Here is a 24,084-nt window from a genome sequence, read left to right as displayed (position 1 = left end):
ACTAAAAAAAACTAACCCCCTTGAAGGCATTTTGCTGTAGTTGGGAAATATAACTTGCTTCGCGGAAATAACTCAACAATTTGTAGTTCTCGCGTTGCATTCTGGGAGTTGTAGTTTGTGCTACATATCCGTTTCCATAAAGCAACTTTGTACAGTCAGACTGAGACACAAACCAAATCCAGCGGGAAGGACTCAGCTCCTCACCTTCGGGATGTTTTACTGGGAGTTTTATTTCCTATCTGGACATCGTTTGGTGGAGGATAAAAACAGACTTTGGAACTAAGACCGTATTGGGAAACTTTGGCGGCTCCTTAGCTAATAAGGAATAGCTAGTTAGGAGAAACGTCCAGAAGATTAGCCAACTAAGCTAACGGTGTTCAATGAGGAGAGTTTGTTATTTTGATGTGTTGTTTGAATCCCACCCTGCATTTGGCTCTTTGACAATGCTCCAGGTTTTCACATGCAGGTCGCGTAGATTTAGATATTTTATTGGCGTTTAAAAGCTCCTGTAAAGTGCAGGATGGGCAACGATAAGCAGAAATTTGCATGTGGGAGTTGATATTTCCAATACAACTAAAAAGGCTTGACCATCTTTATATTTGATCTGTTCCTTAACTAAATAATTACTCTGATCATGTCAGAAAATTTCCCAAACGAGGTGTGTTAAGCTGTGGCCACTGCTTTCATTTCCAAATAATGTTCGACTTGGAAAGTTATAGTTTCTATTTAGGTTTAGAGGACCCGCAGTGGCTATGCATGGTCACACTCTTTATTGCATCCGTGGTTACTCTTGCAGTGTATTTTGCACAGTACTTGCAGCATTGGATTGCAGGGAATAAACAGAAAGCAGCAAAGGACAATGCGGCGGAGGAGGAAGCGGCTGCTTTTCTAGGATGGGCGCTGTCACTGAAAAGCTGGAGAAGTCAGTGGAGGGGAGCTTGGTGCAGAGCTTTGAATGACGAGTTGAAGAAGCGTGGGGTAAGTCTCATGATCACCAGGACAGCCTCTGTACTGTGTAGCAGGTGACTTCCATTAAAAAAAAAAAAAAAAAAGTTTTGCTTGTTGCATATGACAGGGCTGCAAAAGCTCATATATGCTGTAAAACAAAAGATGCATACTTCATTTATTCAATTCAACTTTATTTATATAGCGTCAAATCATGGCAATGCCATCTCAAGACGCTTTACAGACAGAAAAAAGAAAACATAATGAAAGCCAATTCATAATAGCCTACTTAAGGAAACCAAATAGAGTTGGAAAAGTCCAACTCAATCTCCCATCCTGAGCATGCACACTGTCCAATGTGGAATTATTCCATAAATCCACATTGGACATATTTGCACAGCAGTTTCGATTTGATGAAATTTACACATCTGATGTGTCACCATTTCTTGTTAAATTTCTTGAAAAGATCAAGTCAGAACACATTGAGCTTGCAACAGTGACACAGTACGGCATAGATTATGTCTAATACGACATATTTTAAGATCTGTATCTTCTGCATTGTGTGTTGTGTTATTTCGATTATTCTGCTTTCTCACTCATCAGGATGCTGTTCTGTTAACATTTGAAGAGGATGGTCTTGAGGCTTCAGAGCTGATGGTCAGCAAAGTGTCCAGCTTTCAGAAGTCTGCCAAGAACAAGGTACACCAGTGCTAAAGTATATGATGTTCAAAGCCGTGTTGTGCCACCTAAAGACTAAGCATTGTCCATCCTAGCATCACTAGTCAGCTGCATTAAAGCAGAAGATTCTTGTAATGGGCTGTATCCTTATTCAGGCTCCCCTTTTCTCATTCACTGAGGGAGCTGCTCAACAGCTACTGCAGACAAACACTGACTCATCATCTTACCAGCTTTGTTGAAGGATTGTCCCCCATTGTGTTTGATATGCCAAATAAATTGCCTTAACAGTATTTTAAAGACCCCGTGTACTTAATATAATGAAGAAAAAGGTTGTATCCTTCTTTCATCAGCGATAGAAACTATGTGCCAACCTGGTTCTGAATGTTTGGAAACCAAACTGCCTCCAGAGAGCATTTATTTGTCAGAGGGGTCACAGAGGGCCAAAATGCACGTTGTGTTTCCTGGCATGGTCGGCTTTGCGGCGCTCCCAGTGCTAACTCAGCCTTTTCTTTGTAATTGTCATGATAGAGAGCAGGTGCTCTGTTGTTGAATGTGCCGAGTTTAATGAACAGAGGCTTATTTCTACCCGCATGCTGTGTGTATTGCGCGTGTGTTTGTGTGTGGTTAAGAAGCTTATATAGCTGGGAAGCTCAGCACTAAGGAGAACCAGACAGACTGGAATGCACAGGCACCTATGTTTATGTTTAAGTTTTTCTTATCTGTGGTAGCATACTGAAAACGGCCTTAAAGTCACTCACCCTGCACTCCTATCAGGATGAGGACACTGAGTAAACTTGTTTCCTACCGGAAAGGGAATGTTTTTTTTCCCCAACAGTGGTAAAAGCGGCCTTATTTGGAAGTTAATATACATAAATATCATTTTTCAGAAGTCAGAAAGTATCTTACTTTGAGATCATTATGATAATTATTATAATTAATGTGTGTAAGACTGCACGCAATAATAATAATGTGTTGTGTTTTGTCATAATGACACTTTTTTTTTTTTAACACATGCAGTCGGAAACCTTCTCCCAACAGTTTGATGCAGAATAAAATATGTTTACCGAAGTACAGGTAGAAGTTGGCGATTCTCACAGGCGTCAGTCGCATAGGCAGCTCGTAACGATAGCTTTATATTGTTGCTGATGAGACACATCCACAGAATGACGTGAGTGATATGTTTAATCTGCTTAGGTCAGCCTCAACCAGACCAGTGGCTCAAATTTCCTCTCTACCTCCATCAGCCCTGGCATTATTCCAGCATGATTTAAAAAAATAAAATAAAAAGGTGTGCAACGACTGACTAGTGGATATGTCAGCTCCTTTTAAGTCCATTCTGCTTGGGACAAAATCCATATTATTTTCTTGTGTTTTTTTGCATACTTTTATACTATTTAGCCACAATTCAGTGACTGGTTATCCAACCTGTTTGCATTGCCTACACGTGTCCACACTATTACTACTCATGAGATGTATGTAAATACTGTCACTACCTCGCATCTTGCATTCTCAGTGGATTTACATTACACTAATGCCTCACCTTGTCTTCCAACAGGCCGCTTGCTGCAGTGTGGTCGGCGAGAAGTTGCAGTTTTCTGTCAGCGCAGCATCAACAGCTTGTAGATACACCGTTTGTATAGCCCCACTGGAGCTACAGGTAAATAGCCAATACATTTGTGATTTTGTGGTTTCTTTTTGTGCGATATCCCTTTAACAGTAAGCTTTTTGAAAGTAAGAGTTACTTCCTTTTGAAAGTCATTGTGGTTGAGTTTAATGGGAGAGTTTATTGAACGTGATGCGCTGTTCTGTGTTGGCTCACTGCAGGCAGCATCATTAGATTTAATGGTCAGAGTATCTCTCTGTGTGTTTGGCAAATGTCCCAAAGTGCTCTTTTTTATCCATGTCAGCCCATTTGTTGGGGATCTATACAGGACTGATTAGCAAAAATAACTTTAAAGAGCTTGTTCCGAACTGGAAACGACAGCAACTTATGTCATTTATCATGCTGACTATGCTCATTTCCATGGATCTCTGTTAGCTTTTTCCAATATTTAAACTTGCTGTGGGGATGAAATGAATTGGAATCAATGATGTTGATGTTTGACATTAAGCTTATCCTGTTCATAGCACCAGTGTTAAATCTTCACTTATGTGTAACAGTAATGACTAAAGTAGCTAAACCAATTGTATTAAGGCTATTTATAAGCCAATAAGGTGCTTGTCACCATCCAGAGTTCATTGTGCTTTAAATAAAGGCTCATTTAAAAGCTTGGAGGCTAAATCAGAAACAGTGTTAGGGTTTTTCTTTCTTTCTTTCTTTTTTTTTTCTAGTTTGTTTTGATCGTGGATTCATTGTTGTCACAGGACCATAAAGGAAGCCTATTGTTTCTTTTTTCACTTTCACTGTTTTGGATTGGCCTGGAAAAGTCCCAGAGCCCTTTGAAACGTTTCCATCCACCTACTGGAGCGTTTGTTTGACCGAGATCCAAGCCAGAAAACTCCTGGCTTGTCGTGTAATGAGTGCTGGGATATGCAGGACAGAAACCCGCGGTGTGTACAACATATGAATACAGTAACACAGCCTGCAAGGTAAAGTGTGCTGAGGGTGTAATTGCCTTGTTTTCTAACACACATGCTGCAGCATCACATGGCCTGCAGCATGTGATGAGCAACAACAAGTCACATGCATCCTTAATGTTCATCTATGAAGTGTTAACAGCATTTATGTATCTGGTCTGACTTCAGCGGGCTCTTCTCACCCTGAACTATTTATCACTTAACAGCCATATAATCAGTAGGTTTACAAGTTGCATTATTATGTTTTAAAAGGTAATTCCATTGGGTCATATTTTCCATCTAACCTGTCCAGCATTGAGCATACTGTAACTAGCAGCTGCAAATAGTTAAATTGTTATGGTTTTAGTTTAAGTCAGTCCTTATTTTGCATGATAGTTTCATATTTTTTTTCATGAGATTTGTGTCCTCACATTCATGGGAAAAATCACAGAATTAGACCCCCAAGCTGTGTCTTGGCTAACGTAAATTCTTTGAGAGCAGCAAGTGGTTTGTGGTGTGATTTGCCTCTGTGGTGCCTTTTGTAAAATGTTTCTTAGATGCTTTACGGCAGAATTAAAAAGGTCACAGACCAGCACTGAAGTCTCTTGTTTTGTTGGAAGATTTGTTTTTAAACTGGGATAGATGGTTCATGCAATCACTTGCTAAACACATATTTATATAAAAAAAAACTATCAAACCACTGTATGTGATAGAAGAAAAAAAAATATAGATATAGATATATAGATAAATATATATAATATATATGTGTGTGTGTGTGTGTGTATAGATATAGATAGATATATATATAGATATAGATATATATTTAGATAGATAAAATCTGTGTTAATTGTGGTCACTAAGGGGGCTTTATGGCATGCAACAGGAGAGTGAATGAGTGCTGTCACTGGTCTCGAGAAATGCAACAATTGTTTATGCTCTTTTGTTTTGTTTTGTTTTGTTTTGTACTTACAATCACTCATAAAAATCCTCTTTATCCAGTCAGTAAGTTGTAATCTGTTCTGAAAACATCCTAATTCACTGAACTTGACTTTTTACTGACCAGAATCTCATGTTTACATCTGAAACAAGAGGTCAGAAGAGGAGGCTGGAGTATGGACATGGAATATGTTTCAACTCAGAGATTAGCAGTCGTTTCCTATCAGGCTATAGGACTGAATTATAACTATTATTACCTAGAATTAACATTTTATTTATTTTTACATAATTTTTTTTGTTTTGTGAATAACAAAAAGGAAGTAGTACTTTCACATTTACACTGTAAGTGTCCTTTAACAGCTTTCCTCCTACATAGTTTCTGCAAGAAACTGATGTCAGGCCCTTTAAATAACCATCTGAGCCCATCGTTGGGAAAAACAACACTTATGCTTTGACGCAGACAGTTTCCTTTTGATTTGCGTCTCTTGCCGTAGTTGTTTACATTGTGGGAAAATGGGACCTAGCTTTAAAAATACCAGAGCTGTCACTCATATTATTATGAGAAGTTATTTATGGAAGGATATCCAGACCTTTAACCATTAGATGTGATGTTGTTCTGGATCCATCTAAGCATTCCTGTTACTGTCTGATGAGGCCTTTGTTTGACATTACATAAGCGGCTGTTCAGTCCTACACTGGAATCCAGACATGTTGGGGCAGGATGGCCAAGAGTCGTCCCCCCACCTCCACCACTACCAAACCCCCATTTTTTTCATTTAACTCTCTCTCTCTGTTTTCTTCAACATTTTGTCTGTAGTAGTGATGTAAATTATCACATAAAAATAGTTTTAAAATCCATTCAGTCAAAAAAGTTAGTTGTTGGTAAAAATAACTGGACTTTAATAATCATAATATTCTACAACTTTACCTCATCTAATTGTAAAAGTCTAGATTAATGTGTTGATTAGGGACCAAATGTCCACAACAACCTGTTGGGGTTTTTTGCCCCTCACCCACTCAGCAGTTAGACCTGTTTGATATGTGGCTTCATATTCAGAGGTCAAGATTTATTTAATCTGTGACATTCCATCAGTGAAACGAAGAAGCGCTGTGTACGGCACCAGAATACATATTCTGTCGTGTCTTTTTCAGCTTCATCTACATCTGCGAGAAGCTAAAGATGAAGTCGAGGTGAGCTGGGGAGTTTCTCATCTGAACACAGAGGATCTCCACGTGACGCCCACTTTTGTTCAGGTAATTTGAAAGTTGCTTGTAAAATAGTTGCTGATCGTCGGGTGAAATGTTGTCACGTATAACCAACAAAAATGCCACAGGTTAATTTGTGTAATGACTTAAATGTGCATCTGTGACATATTCTGAGAAAACCAGAACAGTCTGCTAATTAAATCAAATAAATTCAGTTAAAATCTGCTGAATAAAAAAAGTGTTTTGTAATTTATTTTTAGGTTATTCTCTAACCGCAACACTTACCAAGCAACTACTGACCAATCAGAGGCCCTGAGAGAATAAAGAGGTTACTGATATGTTGTTAAGTTATAATAATGAAGTGTAATTTCATTAAATATTTTAGCTTCAACTTTACTTTTTTATTCAACTTTTAGTAGAAAAGCTGAGATCAGCCACACTCTGTGTTATTTGATGCCATTGTTTCACCAAAATGAGTTAATGTTTTCTCGATAACAAAAAAACCTAGATCGCCATTTTAAAATAACAATTTTGTTCTCTCAGTGATTAAATTAATTTTTTTAAACTTCCATAAGATAAAAATGTCTTCATTAGAGTTCTGGAAAGCCATCACCAGGAAGCAAAGAGAAAATCAGTGTAATTTTTCCGTCTTTTTGTGTTCTGTCTATCAGGACATCACCTCCGCTTGCAGCGCCGCAGCCATTAAGGAGCAGCTGAGAGGGGTGCTATGTGCCGCTCACCCCTCCTTGCTGCTGAGCTCCAGGCCTGCTCAGGCCTCAGAGGTCAAGGTCAGTGGAAGACTCATGTTTGATGCAACACCGTCAATCCCACTCAATGTCTGCAGTGTGCTGCAGCCTGACTAAGCAGCATTTCTGATCCGTCATGTTGGTTGGTTTCTAAGTGGAGCTTCTGTTTCTCCTGGTGATTGTTGTAGGTTTGCAGTGACTATTACGCTTTAACCAGAGAGTAGGGCTGCTCGATAATGAGAAGAATTATAATCACGATTATTTTGACTGAAATTGAGATCTTGATTATTTAACACAATTATCCAGTATTTTTAAACAACGTCGTGGTGTTCTCGACTCCGTGTCGTGCAATATAACCGTCTAATGCACGGTTCTGAGTTGTTTAATCCACTTTTACTGCTTATATAGGAACTATTTTATGTTGGACTCAATGTACATTTTATGCCAAACAACCGCTGTCAGGCTGCAGCGCGTCTTTCTCATTCACCTGTTAAAAGACAGCTGATCTGAACCAGCTGATCAACACGTTGCTATGGTAACGCCCCGCAACAGAGGGATATTACAGTGATTTAACTAACTGAATTACGTGTGCGTTTATACGAAAATAATGCAGCCAGTTGTCACTGACAGTGGTATAAACTATGTTTAGGTGAACTTCCACAACCTACTGCAGGTATTCTACATGGACCTGCAGCCGGAGCCGACTGAGACTGTCCGCCTGGGAGTGCTTTAGGACGGGAGAGGCTCCCGCTGCTCCTTCCTTACAGTACCTGCAGAACAATATGTGCCTTCAAGTCAGTCGCCAAAACACCAGAAACGTCTCTAATAACTCCATGTCGCTTTTAACAAAAAAAGCCCCCAGATTTAGCGAGAAAGTCTCCAAGTTGGCAACAGTGACTGAATGAAACCAAAGCAGCTGTGGGAGGAGTTTACAGCACAGCGCTGCAATGCCAGAGACGCTCGATTAGCAGCTGAAGACAGCAGGAGAGGAAACTGCAAAGAGAAAAATAATCCCACCCTTTTATTTTTATGATGGTTGAAAACCCAGATTGTAATTGAGATTAAAATCCGATTAATCGCCCAGCCCTACCAGAGAGCAGCCTGAGCATGTCCCACTCCGGTTCTTGAGGACCACAATCCTACAAGCTTCCCATGTATTCCTGCTCCAACACATCTGACTCAAACAAATCAGTAATTGTGGACAACTTCATGGGCTGTTAAATCCATTTAATGGAAGCCAGGTGTGTTGGAGCAGGGTCAAAATCCAGAAAATGTCTTATATTGATGACAAAAGTCATCAAGCTGTGAAAAAACCCAAAAATAGTTTTTCCTCCCGTCACAGCTTTTTGATAAATAATGCACCATTAATCATATGTTACTGTAATAAACCATTAAACTTTTATGAAAGTTTAAAAGTGAGCAAGCACTGATCCAAGCTGTACATCTTCTGAAACTGCACTGATTTTATATTTGCTATATTTTAATATTATATATTTGCTTTTATATTCTATATTTACTATTTTGATCTAAACCTGCTTGTTAGTAAAGGTTCTTCAAGCTTACAGGTGATAAGAAGCACACATCTGTTCAGATTTTAAATCTAGCCACTTGGTGTTTGAGCTATCGGTGATTTGTGATGCAAATGTCAAAAAGGTTTTTGCATTACCACTTATATGCCAGACTTTCAGTTTCAACAGGTTAAATGCAAATCAGTGACAAGAGGAAGTTCTGTCAACATCTTTTCTTTTTCACACAGAGTTTTCAAATCCTGTTCAAACCACAATAAAAATCTTTTTATAGGAATACACATTAATTGCTACAGAAAAACCGTTTCTAAAATGTAATAGTTACACAATCCTGTTATTTTTATATGAAAAATGGTTAAGAAAAAGAAGAGTTAACTGCATTGCAGGTATTACTGTTAGTAGAGGAATATTGTTCCATTATTAAATTCTGCACTGTGGTTTTTCTAATAGGAAATGCACAACAAAGCCCTCTCACCCCCGAAGCCTCCCCGTGCCCACGAGTGGAAGCTGCTTGTGAAAAACATCCGGGCCACCCTCAGTCAGGAGGAGGATGCTGCAGGTTAGTTTCAGCCATCTGAAACAACAATATGGACCAAAATTCATGCTTTATTATTTTAAATCGGGCTGAATGGCATACAAATTGAGTTAAATCTGAATTTTTACTTTACATAGCAACCATCTGTTTAAAGTTGGGAATAATATTAAGACTATTAAGTTTTCATCTTCTGCTCAACAAAGCATTTAAGTGTAAAGGTTAAAATAACCTTCCAAGCAACACTTTTGGAGCCGCGTTTGAATCGGTGTCCCACATATAGTTGCATACAGTGCAACCAGCCCGAGTTAAAGAATCAGTCTGTGATCCTGTTTTGCATGTTGTTGCCATTTTAATTGGATTTATTATGTAGGAAAACTCCAGAAGGCAGATAAAAGATTTATAAACTATTACAGTTTAATAAATGGTGTTTTTGGTCCACAGTAAGAATGAAAAGCTTCTATTAAATAGAAAAAAAATACTAAAAGCCATGGCAGAAAAGGCTCTACCCTCATGGCACTGTAGAAGTAACCAAAAATGTAAATTACATGATGAACACTCCTTCACAGACTGAAAATACAGTAAGATTAAAGCACATTTTGCAGAGCAGTTTCTGATCTTATAAATGAGACGCTGCTGTGTGCGGACTTGCGCGGCTGTTCTGGTGACACTGTTCTGTGGAGTTTTGTCTTCCATGGAAGTTTCAAGTTTATTTTTAAGACACAGTTACGGCTAACTTGGTTGCTCAACGTACTGTATACTACTATAGAACGAATAATACACAAGTTTCAACTTGTTTATGGCAGTAGGGGGGGGAGCAGATGGGAGCAGGATGGTGATGTGACTGAGGAAATACATCTTTATATATTGATGTGAGGACTTTAACTTGTAAACCACAAAGATTGTTGTGCATGAAAACCACAGTAGAACACCAGATTCTGAAAAACTCGCACCAGTCCGTCTGGCACTCTTTTACTCCTCATTCATTTAAATCAGCAAGCAATTTACCACCAAAAATGGTTTCCTTTAATAACCTATGCCATCAAAAATTGATACAACATTAAAGATTAAGGAACAGATTAAAGAGAAAGTTACTTCTAAGATTTACAACCTTTTTGTTGACTGTTCTGTTATAGATACTGATTATTTAAGAGGTAGGTGGGAACAAGATCTTCAGGTGGACATACAGAGAGAGGATTGGTTTTACATTGGTAGGCAAGTTCATAAATGTTCTTATAATTTAAGCCATGAACTAGCTTTATTTAACATGATTCACAGGATTTATTACACACCAGAGAAATTACATCAAATGGACAGTGAGATGGCGTTGTAAGAAACAAAAAGGGACAATTTTCATATGTTTTCATCATGTGATACATTACACCAATTTTGGAATTCTATTACTACGTTGCTATCTCAATGTTTAGGTGTTAATGTCTCTTTGTGACCACGTTTATGTCTTTTTGGGAACTAGTGTGTCTGATAACTGGAATAAATATCAACGTAGATATATAGACCTTGCAATGTTGGCAGCTAGGAAATGTATGACTTCGATGTGGAAAGAACCTAAAAACCCATCTTGTTTTCTCTGTTTTATTTTCTGTTCTCTTTCTGTCCTCTCTGGTCTGGTCCAGGAGCATAAACTCTGTAATAAAACAAATAGAAAAATAAAATAAGAATCCAGAAATACATGGGGATCATTATATCTACAAAAGCTCCCCTTGGCAAAATAAATTTGCTCAGCAGAACACAGCATCCAGAACATCAGTCTGCTTGCTTACATACTGGACAAAACCTAAACCCCTAGTATTAGTTCACTGGTGGAATGAGCTATCAAGCTATTTTACACTTGACAAGATTTATTATAAGAATAAAGGCAGATCCTCCAAACTTTCAAAAATATGGCAGTGTCATACAGCATGATTTTAAGAATGTTCTCAAGACAATGTAAGACTTAGTGTTAATATTTAGACCTGAATGCAATGTAAATTTTTTTTTTTTTATTTCCGTCAGTTTTTTTTTTGGTAAGTTCATCTTTGTTTGTTTTGTTAAAAGAGAACATTTAAAAAAAGTCAGCAAGTCTTCATGTCTACATATCTAAATGTACCGAGTTCCTGCCATTTGATTGGCTGATCAAGCAGTTAGAGGTGGATCTAATAAAGTGGCCAGTGGGTGCATTCAGGTTCCTGTTTGTTGTTTCCATTGGCTGTTTCCAACAGGAACAAGAAGTCTCTCCAAACTTAGAAATAGTTTGGCTTTTTAGGCATTGTTATTGTTTTGATCTCCACATTAACTCTCAGCTGATGACAGGTTCCCCAGAATGTTTACCTGCCCTCTTTTTACTTGTTTTGCCAACCAAAGACAGAAACAAACATGTTAAATGAAGTTTGGTTGACCAGAATGAAGCTGTGTTCTTTAAACTTGACTAATGTTACAATTGTTCAGACTCTCCAGAGGTGAGAGCAGATATTCCTTTGTAATCAGCTGAGCAAGACTAAACAATGTTGACATTATGTCGCAGTAATAATACACCCACATTAGTAGCAACACACCCACTGGAGTAGCACAAACATATGACTCTCCTGTGATCAGGAGGAAACCAACACACCTGGGTCTTCAGAGGAAGGCTAATGATTGTTATTTGCAGTTAATTCGTTGTTGTTAATATATTCTTGTAGTCAGATTTTTGCCTTTTAGCATCTGTTTCCACAAGTTTGTTTGGTAGATCTTGTGATGAGTCACTCTGTCACAGTGAGTCAGCCATTCACAGGACTTCAGACATCATCTTCAGCGTTTGGCCCAGAACTTAATCCTCTACAGCAGAGACATGACACAGCATTCAAATCTAATCAGACTACATTTTCCTATCTTCCAGTAAAAAACACTCTCCCTGCTTAGTTTTACTTGAGATGATCTGTCTGCAAGGTTTCTTCCTCTCAAACGAAGCTATCCACTCCACTGTGGCATATTGTTTGAGCTTGTATTTTTATCTTTTTCCTGTAAAACTGAAAAATTTTCTTCTGTGTTTACAGGCAGCATGAATCCTCTGTGTGTACTGCAGTTAGATGACCCCCCACAAAGGTTTAACACTTCAGTTTTGAAGAACACAACAAATCCTGCCTGGGACCAGCCATTTATTTTGTATGTTTAGCCACAGCTGCCATCACTGTGTTTGCAAAAAGTGTTATTTTTATACCATAGACAGTACATGAAAGATGGACGGAGCCTCCCGTGGAAAAAGTGAAGCCTATGAAGAAGTGCAAAAAATTGCAATTCCCTCCTTATCCACTAGGGGCTCCAAAACAGGGCAAATCCCAATAGACTCCCATGTTAAAAAGGCCAACTTCACGGCAGAAATAAACATGTTTACAGACTGGCACAAAAATCCATTTTCAGTTTAATAGGTCAGGTTTACCTTCATGACAACTGTGGGGGGAGTGAATTTTTTTCTAACTCGTCCATTTAGAAGTACTTTAATCTCGAAGTTTGGCATATTTAGGGGCGTGTCCTTTTAATTGACAGGTACCCGATCTCCTGCTTCAAGAAGGAGGAACGTAGAACAACCGTGGTTTTTCTAGCCGCTTTACAACATGGCTTGGCTTTAGCCCACTTACTCTGTTAGCTGATTAGCTCCAGGTCCGCTCAATCATCCACCATGATGCTCACAGCCCCCCTCTCAGCTTCACCTCTTTGCCCATTTTTGTATTTTCTTGTAGAGACGACACAAAATGGCGGTGGTCGGAACCACCCAATGAGCTTCAATTCAGCTCTTCAGAAGCCTACGGGTGACGTCACAGAGGCTCCGTCCATCTTTTTACAGTCTGTTTTATACACAATGTGTGCAAATATGTTCAGTAATTAATTTGTTTTTCTGTAGTGAGTTGAATGGACGATCAAAAGAGCTCATAGTTCAGGTGATGAACGATGGAAAACCTCAAGAGAGTAAGGAAAACTAAGGAGCTGTTCTTGTTAGGTTTTAATCACTGAAAGTTTGTTCTTTTACATGTTCTGGTGCTAAAATCTTCATATATTGTGTTCCTTTTCAGATTCCTTACTAGGTCAGGTGTCTGTGCCTTTTGATCTCGTAAAGAAGCAGCCCAAAGGACAGCAAACATATGCACTCATGACCAAAGACAGAGTGACTGGATCACTTACTACTGATGTAAGCTCATTGATCTGCCTTTAATCCTACTGAATTTAATGTGTCTGGTTCTTATTTACAGCGAATATTAACCTGAATTTTATCCTTTAAGTTTACCTACCTGGAGCCCAGTGAGGTGAGGTCCTGGCAGCCTCCCACTCCAGCATGCAATAAGAGGGTAGAGATGGACCGTACAGTCATGCCCTGTGGCACCGTGGTCACCACCGTTACTGCTGTGAAGAGCAAGCCAGGGCGACCTCTTCCACTAAACACAGGTAAAACACTAGAGACTCTGATATTGTGGATCTCTTATACTCAAGGAAAGATTTTGTACTCTTGGACATTTTTTCCACCTTGCTGGTACTGGGTTGGACCCTCATTTAGTTTCCACCACATCCAAAAGGTGCTCCATTGCATTGAGATCGGGTTACTGTGGAGACCATTGGTGAATTTGAGCTTTGTGGCATTTTGTATTGTCCTGCTTGGAAAATAGATACACTGAGGTCATAAAGGAGTGAACAAAGTGAGTAACAATACTCATGAAGGCTGTAGTGTTTTAAATTATGTTCAATTGGTAATCCTTTTTCAGACCATTTTCTGCAAACTCTGCAAATGTTTGTGTGGAAAAATTCCAGTAGATGAGCAGTTTCAGATCTACTCAAGCCAACCTGTCTGGTACCATGATGATATGTCCTGTTCAAAGTCACTTTAATCCTCTTTCTTCCTCACTCTGATGCTCAGTTTAAACTTCAGTGAGTCATCTTGAACATGTGTGCATGTATAAGCCAGGCAAGTTTATTTGTATAGTGCCTTTCATGTACAAGACAACTCAAAGTGCTGACATTAATATTGTTAAAAAAAAAAAAAAAAAAACGTGCAAAAGAAACATTAAATAGGAGAGTTATATCAAACTAAAGAGAATAAAATAATTTAAATAGGAACAGAACAAGCTAAAGAGAAAAACAGACAACAAAAATTATACAATGGATTCCACATGATACAAATAGACGTCCACAGGACATCACTGTCAATGTACATATTCTAGGAAATATATTCAAAAGGAAAAGAAAACTGTCTATGCTAATTAAAAGAAGTGGCAAATTAGAGTTTTAAGACCCGATTTGAAACATTACCCAGATAATCTTAGAAGTCTTGGCTCATATGTTGTCTTCAGATCAAGCCTGTATTTTGGACCAGAACCATTCAGAGAGACAAGAAATGCATTTTTAGCTGCCGGTCATTTTTTTTGAGTCACATGAAGCCGCTGAAGATCTGAGAACAATAACCAATAAGGAACAAATTTGATTCGATTTTGATGTTAATCGTGTCACGGCCTGGATCCAGGAATATTTTTCAAGAATTCTCTACGATGAGGAGAGAGAGATAAAGCTGTCATCATAGCTTTTAAGTAAAAAAAATATATTCTCCACATGCACTGCTAAATGAAAAGCTTCGTGGAGGTCTGCTCTCTCTGAGTGCTTCTAGTTGGGAGTTGATTCTAAGTACTCGTCTTTCCAGTAAGATTAAAATCAATTCAGAACCGGAGCAGAGATTCCCACCCAGTTTTCCTGTCATTCTTACAGGACGTTATGGTTGACTGAGTCAAAAGCAGCTTTGAGATCTAATAAAATCAGATGGATGGATGTTGCTTAAGACTTTGAGGGCAGTTTCAGTGTTATGTTGTGGTTAAAATTAAGACTAAATGTCATCAAAACGATTTGCTGACAAGAAATTTTTTAAAGCTGTTAAAAAGCAGCATTTTCGAACATTTTTCTTTAAGGTGGGATGTAAGGGATGAGCCTGTTGTTTATTAACGACGTGTCCAAATTGCTCTTTTACAGCAGTGGGTGATCACTGCAGTTTGCAGAAGGTCAGAGACCCAGCTGAGAACCCTTTTAAAGAATAATGTTGGGGAAAATAACAAGTGAGCAGGATGACGACTTGGATGACTGCTAAGTTTTATGGATGATGGTGAATTTGGGGTCGTGCCAACACAGCCCAGGTCCTGGACTTTATGTGTGGTTACTAACTGCTTCACACTGCACTTCTCAAAGAATCAGATGGTTTTAAAAACATGCTTCCCTCTCCATTAGAGGCAAGAAAATATGAAGCTGCATCAGATTGCAGCTTTCTGGTTGATCAGATTTCTATCAAAACTTTGACCAAATTCTTCCATGTCTTCCCTGTGAGCTCTTCTTTCCCATCCCAAGCTGTCCCAATCCCACACCCATGTATGTTTTGATTGTTTACCTGTGATGCCGTGGGCTGAACCCACAAAGCATTTTGTTTTGTCGTCCACTTCCTGCATTTGGTCCCCTTAAAACGGACCAAGACCTCCATTTGCAGGCAGACAGAGTCCGATTCTTTGATCTGAATCAGAATTTGTTTGCACATTCACTTTACCCCTAAACAAAGCAGACTTTCCAAGCTAACAGACTAGGATTCAAATAAAAAAGTTGATGTATATGTGTCCATAAAATCAAGCTAATAAAACTGATAAGAAATTATTTACTTGCTAGTAACCTGGAATAAAACAAAGCTAAATTAAAAGTGGTACAAGTATGGTGTTGTTGCCCAGTGTTTTCTGGGAAAGGCTCCAGCTTCTCTGCAACCCTTAATTGGAACAAGCAGTCAGGGAAATGGATGGATAGGTGGAAAAGTATCATGGACCTTTTTAAAGTCACGCCCTACGAGTGAAAGATGCCTGGCGTTACCAGCACTACATGTAGCTAAATCACTAGTTAGACGCTTTCCCTCTGTTGTTCCCCGTTGGTGGAACAACCTGCTAAACTCTGTTCGATCTGCAGAGTCCTCATCTAAGCTTAAGACTCAGCTCTTCAAGGAGCACTTCCACACTTAATCGTTAGAGGAGTTGGAAAAGTTGGCCCAGTTCTTTGCAACAAATATTGTGGGATTTATTGTTTCTGTATTTTAACAAATATTGTGGGACAGGAAGGGAACTCAAAAAATCTCTGCCTGTAGCACTACCTGGCAACACCTACGTCCAACTGGGCTGGCAGCAGTCTGACTAGCACCTATCTATGATGTCCTTTACAGTTTGATTTTATGCTTGTGTTGTTCTCACTCTCATATGTAAGTTGCTTTGGATAGGAGCGTCTGCCAAATTAGAACAGAATAAAATAGAATACTTTCTGTAACATGACTTTCGGTATCATGTGCCTGAAAGGTAATTGATACTAAGTTGGAATGCATTTATTTCATAAGCCAATTTATGCAACGCTTGATTGGAGTGTCCCAATCTTTTCCTGTTTTTAATCAACACATGAATTGAGAAAACTGCAGCCATGCTGGGCCCCAGCTTCTCCTGTGATCAGTCATATGTGTGGTCATCCTTGCAGTCTGGACTCAGCAGATGCAGAGACTAGGGGGGGTAGGAGAGGGAGAGTTTTTATTCTTCCTTGGAGAAGCATTATAGGCACGTTGTCTTGTAGCTTTTACAAGCAATTGAACAGGTTTACCTAGAAAAGTGACCAATGAATGTATGCGAGTCCATTCTGGAGATGAAACCATGTTAATTTTCTGATTTAGTGTGTAGCAAAGACACTTTAGATTGATACAAAATTGAAGACCTGATTTGGGATGGATTATGTAATATTCACATGCAGTGTGTTAACATGCATGAGATCACATAAACATATTATTAACCGGTGTGTTGACTCAGGTTTGACTTTTCTAACACACACACAGCCCAAACACACAACCCCATCCTTCCCCCGACCCTCTATACCAAAATAAAATAGTAATAGTAGATTACTCCTGTTACATTACTGTAAACTGTTTATAATATGATGTATTATACTGGATATAAAATAATGGACATGACATGCATGCATTTAGTAGGTAAAAATGGATGTAAAGAGATGGATTTGAATATGTAAATAGCTTGTATTCCAGGATTGAACAAAAGTGCTGATGTGCTGTGTAACTTTTACAAGTTTTTGTTTTTTTATGTTAGAATTGTGCCAGACCCCAGGAAGAATAGCAGGAGCTTGCTACAGCTAATGGGGATCCTAAATAAACTAAACTAAACTAAACTCCTGACCAGACATGTCACCACGCGTAAATACCTACTAGGATGCCAGTGATGTCCCTCTGACTGGTATTAAGGAACCATTTTGTGCCTCCTCAGATCCTGCCCATAATCTGGTGGTCAACAAACCCAAGCTCAGTGAGCGTCGAGTTTCAGAGCAGGTGTCTATGTTGGGAGGCACGGTGAGCAAAGCCCTGTCGTCCTCTGACACCGAGCTGCTGATGCTCAATGGAACGGATCCGGTGGCCGAAGCCGCAATCAGACAACTCCACCAGTCGGCCAAGCAGAAACTCAAGTCCCCAGTGAAAAAGAGCACCATCATCATCTCGGGCATCGCCAAAGTAAGAATGAGCGGATGAGGGTCTCCACAGCTTTGCATCATGTTGGTATTTGTCATTTGATGAGGTGTAATAAAGGAGGAAGCTCAGAGAAGCCGAGCTTTGGTCACACAGATGTGCAAGACTTATGGCAGCAACTGGAACATTCACAAAAACGACTGAAAAACCATTAAAACCAGTTTTTTTTTTAAATATATAAATTAGTGGGAGTGTGTTTTTAGCAGAAACTGGTTTATGAAACTGGATGATGTTTTATTCCCCAGACACCTCTGTCTCAGGATGATGAGCTGGCTCTGATGGCGGGTTACGCTGCAGCAATGGACGCCTCAATGTCAGAGAGCAGCTCTACTCAGGATGTGACCACAGCGATTGCATCAGGGACCAGCAGTCTTCCAGAGGCGTCCGAAACACAGGAAGGCCCCACTGGAGTGGGCCGGCCTCCGGAGGACTGGGAGAGCCAAACAGGAGAGGAGCTAGACCACACTTCACTTTCCATGTGTGTATCTGAGGCCAGCTGCAAGAAAAGCAGAGGTAAGAATGTCTCAGTAACCCGACCTGCAGAGCCACATGCATCCGACCTGTTTGGAATAGTTCATTCAGATGACTCTTGCTCAGAAAGTTGTCTGTGGTCAGTTTTCAGTGACACAGTCTGTTTTTGTGTTCTTTTCTCTCTCTTTTTCTTTCCTACTGTATGAACCGGTCCTTTTTTTTTTTTTCTTTTTTAATATCATCACTGCCATCTTAGAGGAGAGCAGTGCTAAGCACACATTTTGTCCTGATGCGTAAGTTACCTCATGAACTACTTGTAGCATCCTTGGTACTTTGGTATATGTAGTCCAGGGATCCTCAATCCTGGTCCTTGAGGGGCGGTGTCCTGCTGGTTTTCCCACTGAAACACACCTGACTCAAACTCGGACAAGCTCTGCGGATCTCTGCTAAATCAATCAGGTGTGTTTGCAGCAGGGACGCTTGGAAAACCTGCAGGACACTGGTCCTGTAGGACCTGGATTGAGGATCCCTGGTGTAGTCTTTGCTGGCACTAGAATAGATAACCTTAGTTTCCCTAATGTCAGATTCATCCTTTGATTCTTGTAAAACCCCTTTAATGTAAGAATTTATTTTAGAACTTATGAGTGTAACAGGGCTGACCAATATAGTTAATATAATGTGAATATCTAGAAATATGCACATGCACATGAACATCCCTTCTTAGTCCTTTTTCACACATTGAAGATCTGAAATCCCACTGAAACACAACTAAAATATGCTCGCTGTCCAGTATATTGTTCAGCCTGTTTAGTTGGAATGTTACACTTTAAATGCTATTGATAATTTCTTCATTTATCATTTTAATTAACTGTTTGTTGTAAATTTTTTTATTTAATTCCAATTGTTTACATAGATGTATTTATTTAGCTTTAAATTGGCACAGGGCTCCATACTAACTTTTAGCACTGGTTGCACTTGTGTAATGTATTAAATTGGGTTCGCCAGCAACAATATTGGGTGCAGAACAATTTCTGGCAAATTTTATCACAGTTTATTTGAATAAATTTAAAGGATCCTGTTTTGATCATCAGTAGTCCTATTTATTTTCTACGGACCTTCTCCAGGACTCCTCCAGCTGCAGCTAAAGCTCAGGCCTTGTCCACACTTACCAAGTATCTCACAAAACAAAGATATTTTTCTCAGATTTGGCCGATCAGCCACACAAAAACGATTCTTTTAAAAACCTCCGACCAAAGTGACGATGTCTGAATACTGCGTTTGCACGTCTGCATGTGGACATGTATCACCATGGTTTTTTAGACGTGACTGTCTGAAACAGAAAATGCCATGATGTCACATGTGCGACCTTTGTTTACAACAGCTTGGATGTCCTTGAAACTGTTAGGGTCAAGCGGCAACCTTCAGCAGTTAAAAGTGAAGCCTATGAAGAAGTGCATAAAACTGCAGTTCCCCCTTCACCCACTAGGGGCTGCTAAACAGAGCAAATCCCCATAGACTCCCATGTTAAAAAGACCAACTTCACAGCAGAAATAAACATGTTTACAGCCTGGTTCAAAAATCCATTTTTGGTTTAATAGGTTGGGTTTACCTTCATGACAACTGTGGGGGGAGTGAATTTTTTTTTCTAACTCGCCCATTAAAAAGTAATTTAATCTTGAAATTTGGCATATTTAGAGGCGTGTCCTTTTGATTGACAGGTACCAATCTTACGCTTCAAGTAAGAAGAACGTAGAACAACCGTGGTTTTTAGCCTGTTAATAACATAACTTAGCTTTAGCTCGCTTACCTCCGTTAGCTGGTTAGCTCCTCTTATCTACGGGTTAGCTCGGTTAGCTCTTTGTTACAAGCAGCTCAGAGTTCGCTTGATGTCAATCATCCACCATGACACTCACAGCCCGCCTCTCAGCTCCGCCTCTTTGCCCATTTTTGTATTTTCTGGACAAGACGACATGCATGCCTCTGCCAAGATGGCGATTATAGGAACCGCCCACCGAGCTTCAATTCAGCTGAAATACCGCTCAACATTAATGACCAATGGTGAAGGGTGACATTAAGGACAATTGAGGCATATCACGTAAAAGCCATGTTTTGTATTTTATGGAAGTGACGTCACGAGACAGAAGGTTCTTCTGATTGGATAGGATTAGGGGCGCTGTTGCTGCCTAAAGGTTTGATTTGCTTATGGATGTGCTTGACAACGGGGTTGTGCAGATATGTGTGGATGGATTTGCTTTTTAAATATGAGGTTGTGTGGACTCTTTTGTTCTACTGGCCAGAGGGGGTCAGAGATTCACCGCGGGGGGTCAGAGATTCGGTTTTAGAAAAACCCGGCTACGTGTGGACAGGACCACAGTGTAAGTGTGATGGAGGCTGCTCTGATTATCTGGTGATGTTTATCAGCCTGGATATTCTCACTCTGATTCTTCACCAAAAACAGATGCAGATCTTTCTGGAGCTGCGTCGTGTTGGATTTCTTCATTTGTTTTAAGAGCCACGCCACCGCTTAACTTCTGAGAAGACTTAATTCTCCTCAGTGCAGGTGGCGTCGCACAGACAAGCTGCTGCAAACACGTTCAACTCTCGTTCACTTCACTCTTAGACTAGTAATGGTAATCAGTAACAATCATATGCTAGATAAATTCCAGCTTATTCCAGTTCTAATTCTCTTCTGTGTCGTTTTTCACCGTAGCGGACGGTCTAATGTGCGCCCGTTTTTTTAATTTCAAACCAAAACCCGACACAGTGCACAACTATCAGAATCAGAGCCAGTCAGAGGTGAAGACCTACCTCTTTTCAGGGCTTTTTTTTTTTTTCTTTTTTATCAAGACGACGGCTCGGGTAAGGAGGAAACTTGGAATGTGCATATTTACAGTCCTTCACCCTGACCTGAGAAATGCCAGGTGCACCGGTGCGACTAAGAACAAAAGTTAGTCGCACTCAACAATTTTTTTTTGGCCGCATTTGCGATCAAACTGGTCGCATTGGAGAGCTCTGTGGCAGATCTAATCCATACGTCTAGAGGATATCCAGATTACATGCGGAAATAGAAGAATGATGCTTGCAGCCAGGTTCTGGTACGGTTTCATTGTGTTAGCTGGTGATTAAATCACAACTTTAAGGAAATTAATAGAACATCACTTCCTTTTTCTCATCTAATCAATCCACGCAAGATTTTTCACCACCATGAGTTTCCAACTAACACAGATTCTGTGCCAGTGCGGCTTCACTTGTTTGCGTCTTTGTCTTGCTTTTTCAGATACATTAAAGAAATAGCAGATATGCCTGATTATTGTTAACTCTACATTTAGCCTTGACTGGAGTTATGGTGACAGTCTCTTCCTTTTCTCCTCTTCTCCACAGGCAGCTTCCTTCAGAAGAGTGCCAAGCTCTTCTTCCGGCGGCGTCACCAGCGCAAAGACCCGGGGATGAGCCAGTCGCACAATGACCTGGTTTACCTGGAGTCTCCAGCCGCAGTGGAGCGGGCCAGCCGAACCGCCACGCTTAGCCGCATGCTTAGCCGCAAGAATAAGAATAAGAGCAAAGCGAATGGCTCTACCTCCGTGGCGGAGCCACATGTGTGACCCACCCTCCCATTTCCCCCTCTGCTCACAGCCCTTCACTTTCATTCCCTCCTTCAGCCACCATCATCACCTCACAAGTTGCACTGGCAAACAACCTGCCTAACCTGCTCCACCCTTCATGCCCGACCTGCACACTGAGGCTCCCAGCACTGTGAACATGAAGGCTGTGCAGATGGGAAAATCCTCCTCTTATTGCTGTGTCCCTTTTGAAGCGCTTCACATAAGAAGCTGCAATTCCACCAAAGCAAGTGTGTGCATCTGTGAATGAAGGTATCCTGTCCTGATTAGTGGCATTCAAGAGGATATTATTGTGCATGTTTCTTTTATTTGATTTTATGCAACATTTTGGCATCTTAAGTGCTTTTTTGACCTTGTTACTGTCAGAGGAGACTAATGTGGGTTATCTTTCCTTACCTCACTGATGTTGAGGGCGATCAGACAGCTCCTGTCTGTAACACCGTAAAACCCCTACGGTGGATCAACGGCATCAGAGACGAAGAGCAGAGTGGTGTTTGTATGATTTGCACAACTTGAGTACCTTTTTATATTTAACGTGCAATGATGAGCTGCTCTTGTCAGAAACTGTTCTTTTTCTTTTGTTCTTCATGTTGAAACGTTCATAAAGGGAGATAATCTTTTCGCTGTACAACCAGCTCAAGTGGGACAATAATATGACTACTTTGACACTAATTTTATTTAATAATTTGACAAACTTTAAATTTTTTCATTTACTTGTGTATTCAGTCCAGACGCCTTTGCTTTTGTTAGTTTACAATGCAGCCTTTAACCCTTTATCAAGAAACACTCAAAAGCCCAAAACGAAATGGCTACAAAAAGAACTTTAAAAATGAAATGAAAAACAAAATTACCCACTTTTGATCTTTTTAATTTTGTTTGGTATTAATGAAGTGTAAAACACAAGGAGGCTACTTAACTAAAGAGGGATCTGAATACTTTCTGAATGCATGGCATTAAATTTGTAAAAGCACGTCTGTTGTATGAAAAGATGGCAAAATAAGTTGGTGCAAACTAGTTGCTGGCATGTTCTGAGATTATGCACCACCAGATGTTTAAGTAAGATAAGTTTGTAATGAAGAAGCCGGGCGCTTTGAGCTTTCTCCATTGTTTTTAGGCGATGCAGGACTTTGTTGTCTTCCTTTACACTACTGCTGTCAGCAGGGTTGTTAATGTGTCGAAAGGGAACTGAATGAACCTTTATCCAGAGACTGTGATGCGACACATACTCATCATACTTGTCACATTAATGAAACTTGTTTAGCCCACATTGCAGTGCTCCATTACATCTGAATGGAGGAAACTTTGCTCTCTTCCAATGTTTTGTTAGTTTCAAAACAGCTTGAACAAAAGACGGTGTGCACACCTTTTTGGAGCAACCAAACAGTGTGGCTGCTTTTTTTTTTTTTTTTTTTTTAATATCCAGCTAATGATTGTAATTTTTTTTTCTTTTGTTTATTGTGCAGCTTGTTTCTTTTTAACTACTGTTTAAAAATAAGTTATTCTGCTCACAGAACCGATGCAGCAAAGTGTCGGATCTGATATTTCGCCTTACAGTTGCTGTTGCTCTAAACTTGGTGCCGAGGTTGCATCCGTTAACATGCAGGCCTGAAGATTTCAGAAGAGACAAAAATGGCATCATCTGTAACATTTACCAATATCTATGTTCAAGAAACCTATGCACATATCTGTTTATGGGTTGTTTACATTATTAGAAGTCAGGATGCTTAACACTCACCTTTGTATGGCAACACTCGTATGCAGAAGAGTGCAGGTGTCTTTGTCTCTTGGTACATACATGGTAACATTGCAACTCCTCTGCCATCACTGTTTGCATTCTGATTTTAAAGAAAAACAGAAGGCAGACAGGAAGATATTCAAACTGCAAGGAGATGCAGGGAAACTGGGTTGTTTTCATTACCCTCAGCTTCAGAGCCCTCTCCTGTTGCAGCCTGCAAGCATCAGAGGCTGTTGTGCATTCAGTAAGCATTAGAGCCACATGTGATTTAATAAACTGCTTCCTTTTTTATTTTGTTTTATGTTCTTTTTAATGCCGTCTGCTCTGTGCACAGAAACTGGCTGACCTTAAGTGCTGCTGCTGCTGCTGAATGTCGGTCATTTTCCTGCAGGGACTGTAACTAAAGTAAAAATGGAGTTGTTTCATTTTAGCAATAAATACTGTGTGAATAACGGATGGTGGTGACTATTCCTAACATCGCTTACATAACTTGTTGATAAGGCTGTTTTACAGGTGTTGTAATATTTTAAACACCTGACTGAAAAGAATTTGGGGTGATTGTCTTTTTTATGTTTTGAAAAAATA

General features: G+C 39.8%; 1 protein-coding gene across 1 annotated transcript; it reads left to right on the top strand.

The window, feature by feature from the left end:
• The first annotated feature begins 225 nt into the window (after positions 1 to 225).
• c2cd2 (C2 calcium dependent domain containing 2) lies at positions 226 to 23,884 on the top strand. Its single transcript, XM_079248204.1, has 13 exons — positions 226 to 978; positions 1,549 to 1,644; positions 3,179 to 3,280; positions 6,268 to 6,369; positions 6,993 to 7,109; positions 9,044 to 9,152; positions 12,158 to 12,266; positions 13,003 to 13,067; positions 13,172 to 13,287; positions 13,379 to 13,541; positions 17,417 to 17,658; positions 17,919 to 18,186; positions 21,526 to 23,884. Exons 1-13 carry the CDS (start codon positions 697 to 699, stop codon positions 21,744 to 21,746), a joined length of 1,992 nt encoding a protein of 663 aa, XP_079104330.1. The 5' UTR covers positions 226 to 696; the 3' UTR covers positions 21,747 to 23,884.
• Positions 23,885 to 24,084: the final 200 nt, after the last annotated feature.

Source organism: Telmatherina bonti, assembly GCF_933228915.1.
Source record: "Telmatherina bonti genome assembly, chromosome: 10".
Classification (NCBI taxonomy): domain Eukaryota; kingdom Metazoa; phylum Chordata; class Actinopteri; order Atheriniformes; family Telmatherinidae; genus Telmatherina; species Telmatherina bonti.
Note: the sequence above shows the minus strand (reverse complement) of the source record. Positions and strands in the feature narration are given on the sequence as shown.

What these genes read in the sequence shown, in the direction of transcription:
- c2cd2 (XM_079248204.1), top strand. Translation starts at nt 697, where the DNA reads ATGTTCGACTTGGAAAGTTATAGTTTCTATTTAGGTTTAGAGGACCCG. An exon ending in CTGGATCACTTACTACTGAT is followed by an intron (nt 13,288 to 13,378) that starts GTAAGCTCATTG and finishes TTATCCTTTAAG; the next exon opens with TTTACCTACCTGGAGCCCAG. An exon ending in TCATCTCGGGCATCGCCAAA is followed by an intron (nt 17,659 to 17,918) that starts GTAAGAATGAGC and finishes TTTATTCCCCAG; the next exon opens with ACACCTCTGTCTCAGGATGA.